Below are 5,736 nucleotides of genomic sequence, written 5' to 3'. Positions count from 1 at the left end.
ATATCTTCTACAAAATTTTGCTGCGAAAACGCTACACTGACTTCTCGCTACTCCTACCAGTCAAATCCTTTGTATCCACAGGTTCAGGGTAGCGTTTTGAACACATGCTTCGCGTTGTGCCGGCGAAACGCACATTTCTTGTCGCGTTGTGCCGGCGAAATGCACACTTCTTGGACCCCTGCATAACTGCTTGCAGTTCTAGTTAGGGGTCCAAGCCAACAGGTTGGATCCCTATTGTTTTTGTAAGGATTATTATTCCTATTATTATTATTCTTACCCCCCTAAAAGTGGGACCACAGCCCAAACCGTAAATGGTGCCGACACGCGAATTGCATGACTAGATCCAGATCTCTTCGGACTACGCAGACGACAAAATCCAGACACGCCGAACACTAGGTGGCGCTATACCAAGGGAAAACGCGTTTGGGGCTATAACTCCCACACCGAATCGCCCACATTCAAAAACTTGTACGCACAGATTCACTGGAGTCTGCTGCATCTTTTGGCATAGGCCATGCCCATTTGCGTCTAGAATTTTTTTTCGCAAAATCGCGAAAACCGCAAAACTGTTTTTTCCTTACTCCTCCCACATTTCTTGACCAATCGACACCAAACTTTGCACACGACATCTTCATACGCACACGCAAAGGAATCCTGAGACAGTTTTTTGATTTGACCTTCGACGACGAAACGGTAGCGTTTTGAGTATTGGTTTATGAGCTAAATTAGCCGTGGAAAATCAAAAATCCAAAGAAATCCAAAATAAGACATCGGAACAAGTCCAAATTTTACACACATGTTGGTGCTAACCTTAATGTCGTTTGATAAAAATTCCGGAATTTTTCGCCATTAGGGGGCGCAATAAACGAGGAAATTGTATATCTTTTAATTGGCCTGAGGAATGTTCTTCAAACCCGAGGGAAACCATCAAGGGGCAATCCCGAGTCTATATAGAAAATATGGCCAAGAAATATTAATGTGGACGGGAGTTATTTGAAAAAGGAAAATTGTCTTTGGAAAATTTCGCCACAGGGCGGCGCCAAAAAACGACGACATTGTCTATCTCCTATTTGGCCAATGGAATGTTCTGAAAACGCGTTTTAGGCTATAACTCCCACACCGAAGCTCCCACAGTCAAAACCTTTATATCCACATGTTGTTCACGGTAGCATTTTGAATACTTGCTTCGCGTTGTGCCGGCGAAATGCACATTTCTTGTCGCGTTGTGCCGGCGAAATGCACACTTCTTGGACCCCTGCATAACTGCTTGCAGTTCTAGTTATTGTTATACTTACCTCACTAGAAGTGGTACCACAGCCCAAACCGTAAATGGTGCCGACACGCCAATTGCATGACTAGATCCAGATCTCTTCGGACAATGCAGACGACCAAATCCAGACCCGCCGGCCCCTAGGTGGCGCTATACCAAGGAATACGCGTTTGGGGTTATAACTCCCACACCGAACCTCCCACATTCAAAACCTTGTACACACAGATTCACTGGAGTCTGCTGCATCTTTTGGCATAGGCCACGCCCATTTGCGTCTAGAATTTTTTTTCGCAAAATCGCGAAAACCGCAAAACTGTTTTTTCGCTACTCCTCCCACATTTCTCGACCAATCAACACCAAACTTTGCACACGGCATCTTCAGACGCACACGCAAAGAAACCCTCAGACAGTTTTTTGATCCGACTTTCGACGACGAAACGGTAGCGTTTTGAACATTGGTTTATTAGCTACTTTTTACGTCGAAACGCAAAAATTCAAAAAATACCAAAATTAGACATCGGATCAAGCCCACATTTTAGACACATGTCGGTGTTACCCTTAATGGCGTTCAATAAAAATAACGGAATTTTTCGCCATTAGGGGGCGCTATAAACGAGGAAATTGTATATCTTCTAATTGGCCAAAGGAATGTTCTTCAGACTATAAGGGAACCATCAAGGGGCAAACCCGAGACTATATAAAAAATATGGCCAAGAATTATTAATGTGGGCGGGAGTTATTTGGCAAAGGAAAATTGTCTTTGGAAAATGTCGCCACAGGGCGGCGCCAAAAAACGACGACATTGTCTATCTCCTATTTGGCCAATGTTCTGAAAACGCGTTTTAGGCTATAACTCCCACACCGAAGCTCCCACAGTCAAAACCTTTATATCCACATGTTGTTCACGGTAGCGTTTTCAATACTTGCTTCGCGTTGTGCCGGTGAAATGCACATTTCTTGTCGCGTTGTGCCGGCGAAATGCACACTTCTTGGACCCCTGCATAACTGCTTGCAGTTCTAGTTAGGGGTCCAAGCCAACAGGTTGGATCCCTATTGTTTTTGTAAGGATTTTTATTATTATTATTATTTCCCTCTAGAAGTGGGCCCACAGCCCAAACCGTAAATGGTGCCGACACGCCAATTGCATGACTAGATCCAGGTCCGTGAACATTACGCAGACCACAAAAATACAGACACGCCGGCCACTAGGTGGCGCTATACCAAGGGAAAACGCGTTTGGGGCTATAACTCCCACACCGAACCTCCCACAGTCCAAAAACTTGTACACACATATTCACTGGAGTCTGCTGCAACTTTTGGCATAGGCCACGCCCATTTGCGTCTATAATTTTTTTTCGCAAAATCGCGAAAACCGCAAAACTGTATTTTCGCTACTCCTCCCACATTTCTTGACCAATCGACACCAAACTTTGCACACGGCATCTTCAGACGCACACGCATAGAAATGATAGACACTTTTTTGATCGGACCTTCGACGACGAAACGGTAGCGTTTTTAATATTTGTTTATTAGCTAAATTAGACGTGAAAAATCCAAAATCCAAAAAAATCCAAAATTAGACATCGGATCGAGTCCAAATTCTACACACATGTTGGTGCTAACCTTAATGACGTTCGATAAAAATTTCGGGAAATTTCGCCATTAGGGGGCGCAATAAACGAGGAAATTGTATATCTTCTAATTGGCCGAAGGAATGTTCTTCAAACTCAAGGGAAACCATCAAGGGGCAAACCCGAGTCTATATAGAAAATATGGCCAAGAATTATTAATATGGGCGGGAGTTATTTGGCAAAGGAAAATTGTCTTTGGAAAATTTCGCCACAGGGCGGCGCCAAAAAACGACGACATTGTCTATCTCCTATTTGGCCAATGGAATGTTCTGAAAACGCGTTTTAGGCTATAACTCCCACACCGAAGCTCCCACAGTAAAAACCTTTCTATCCACATGTTGTTCACGGTAGCGTTTTGATTACTTGCTTCGCGTTGTGCCGGCGAAATGCACATTTCTTGTCGCGTTATGCCGGCGAAATGCACACTTCTTGGACCCCTGCATAACTGCTTGCAGTTCTAGTTATTATTATTTCCCTCTAGAAGTGGGCCCACAGCCCAAACCGTAAATGGTGCCGACACGCCAATTGCATGACTAGATCCAGGTCCGTGAACATTACGCAGACCACAAAAATACAGACACGCCGGCCACTAGGTGGCGCTATACCAAGGGAAAACGCGTTTGGGGCTATAACTCCCACACCGAACCTCCCACAGTCCAAAAACTTGTACACACATATTCACTGGAGTCTGCTGCAACTTTTGGCATAGGCCACGCCCATTTGCGTCTAGAATTTTTTTTCGCAAAATCGCGAAAACCGCAAAACTGTATTTTCCCTACTCCTCCCACATTTCTTGACCAATCGACACCAAACTTTGCACACGGCATCTTCAGACGCACACGCATAGAATTGATAGACACTTTTTTGATCGGACCTTCGACGACGAAACAGTAGCTTTTTGAATATTGGTTTATGAGCTAAATTAGACGTGGAAAATCAAAAATCCAAAGAAATCCAAAATTAGACATCGGAACGAGTCCAAATTTTACAGACATGTTGGTGCTAACCTTATTGTCGTACGATAAAAATTTCGGAAAATTTCGCCATTAGGGGGCGCAATAAACGAGGAAATTGTATATCTTCTAATTGGCCAAAGGAATGTTCTTCAAACTCAAGTGAAACCATCACGTGGCAATCCCGAGTCTATATAAAAATTATGGTCAAGAATTATTAATGTGGGCGGGAGTTTTTTGGAAAAGGAAAATTGTCTTTGGAAAATTTCGCCACAAGAGGGCGCAAAAAAACGACGAAATAATACATCTCCTAATCGCCAATGGAATGTTCTGAAAACGCGTTTTGGGCTATAACTCCCACACCGAACCTCCCACAGTCAAAACCTTTATATCCACATGTTCACGGTAGCGTTTTCAATACTTGCTTCGCATTGTGCCGGCGAAATGCACATTTCTTGTCGCGTTGTGCCGGCGAAATGCACACTTCTTGTTATTATTTCCCTCTAGAAGTGGGCCCACAGCCCAAACCGTAAATGGTGCCGACACGCCAATTGCATGACTAGATCCAGGTCCGTGAACATTACGCAGACCACAAAAATACAGACACGCCGGCCACTAGGTGGCGCTATACCAAGGGAAAACGCGTATGGGGCTATAACTCCCACACCGAACCTCCCACAGTCGAAACCTTCGTATCCACAGGTTCGCGGTAGCGTTTTGAACACATGCTTCGCGTTGTGCCGGCGAAATGCACATTTCTTGTCGGCGAAATGCACATTTCTTGTCGCGTTGTGCCGGCGAAATGCACACTTCTTGGACCCCTGCATAACTGCTTGCAGTTCTAGTTTCCTCTTATTTTCCTACATTACCCAGAGACCACCTGACCTGGGATAGGCCAGTGTTGCATTCTGGGTGTTTGAGGCTCGTCCATCTGTCTTTCTGTCTGTCTGTTTGTTGGTCGGGGGAGGGGATTCCACCCTATTTCGTTTTGTTCGTTTTTTTCTATCAATAGATTTATTCATTATTCATTCATTATCACACATATTAACACACCCAGTGTTACACACGCATACATACACACACGCCGGACACGCACACAGACACACACACAGACTCCACCCCATTGAGCACCCTAAACCCCCCCCCCCCCCTTTCTCTCTCTCTCTCTCTCTCTCTCTCTCTCTCTCTCTCTCTCTCTCTCTCTCTCTCTCTCTCTCTCTCTCTCTCTCTCTCTCTCTCTCTGTGAATGAAGGCGCGGTACCCGCTCGCCTGCTGACAGACATCCTATCCGACAGCCAGAGAGAGAGAAGGAGAGAGCAGGAGCAGAGAGAGAGAGAGAGAGAGAGAGAGAGAGAGAGAGAGAGACAGAGAGAGAGAGAGAGAGAGAGAGAGAGAGAGAGAGAGACGGAGAGAGAGAGACGGAGAGAGAGAGACAGAGAGAGACAGACAGAGAGAGAGGAGGCAAGAGAAGGAGAGAAGGACTGAGAGGAGGACCTAAAGGAGGACCGCTTCGTGGACTATTGTTCATCCAGAGATCAGACTTAGCGTTGAACCGACAACCTCCGGAGCTTAGACTGAGACAGGATGGAGGAAGACCAGGACGAGGGGCAGACCCAGAAAGGTAAGAGAGACCGGAACGGGTCTGGGGTGTGGGGGTCTGGGGTGAGGGGGTCTGGGGGTCTGGGGGTCTGGGGTCTAGGGGTTTGGGGGTCTGGGGTCTGGAGGATCTAGGGTGTGCAGTAGCCACGGTTAGCTCTGCACCCCGAATAAGAGCAACAGCTGCAGATGCTAATTCCTTTGTCTACGCCTTTCAGAGGGTCTAGAACCCACAAGATGAGGGTCGAGAAGCTCATCTTGTGGGTTCTAGACCCCCATCTCTCTC

At 45.9% G+C, this 5,736-nt stretch overlaps 1 protein-coding gene across 1 annotated transcript in view; it reads left to right on the top strand.

The window, feature by feature from the left end:
• The first annotated feature begins 5,054 nt into the window (after window positions 1-5,054).
• The window catches only part of gpm6aa (glycoprotein M6Aa), an 11,481-nt gene continuing 10,799 nt past the window's right edge, over window positions 5,055-5,736 (top strand). Inside the window, exon 1 of the mRNA XM_030368904.1 lies at window positions 5,055-5,475. Within this exon, the coding sequence (XP_030224764.1) occupies window positions 5,439-5,475 (37 nt within the window). The 5' untranslated portion in view covers window positions 5,055-5,438. The remainder of the gene's footprint in view (window positions 5,476-5,736) is intronic.

This window comes from Gadus morhua, chromosome 10 (assembly GCF_902167405.1).
Source record: "Gadus morhua chromosome 10, gadMor3.0, whole genome shotgun sequence".
NCBI classification, from domain to species: Eukaryota; Metazoa; Chordata; class Actinopteri; order Gadiformes; family Gadidae; genus Gadus; species Gadus morhua.
The sequence above is the reverse complement of the archived record's forward strand: the minus strand, read 5'-3'. Positions and strand labels throughout refer to the sequence as shown.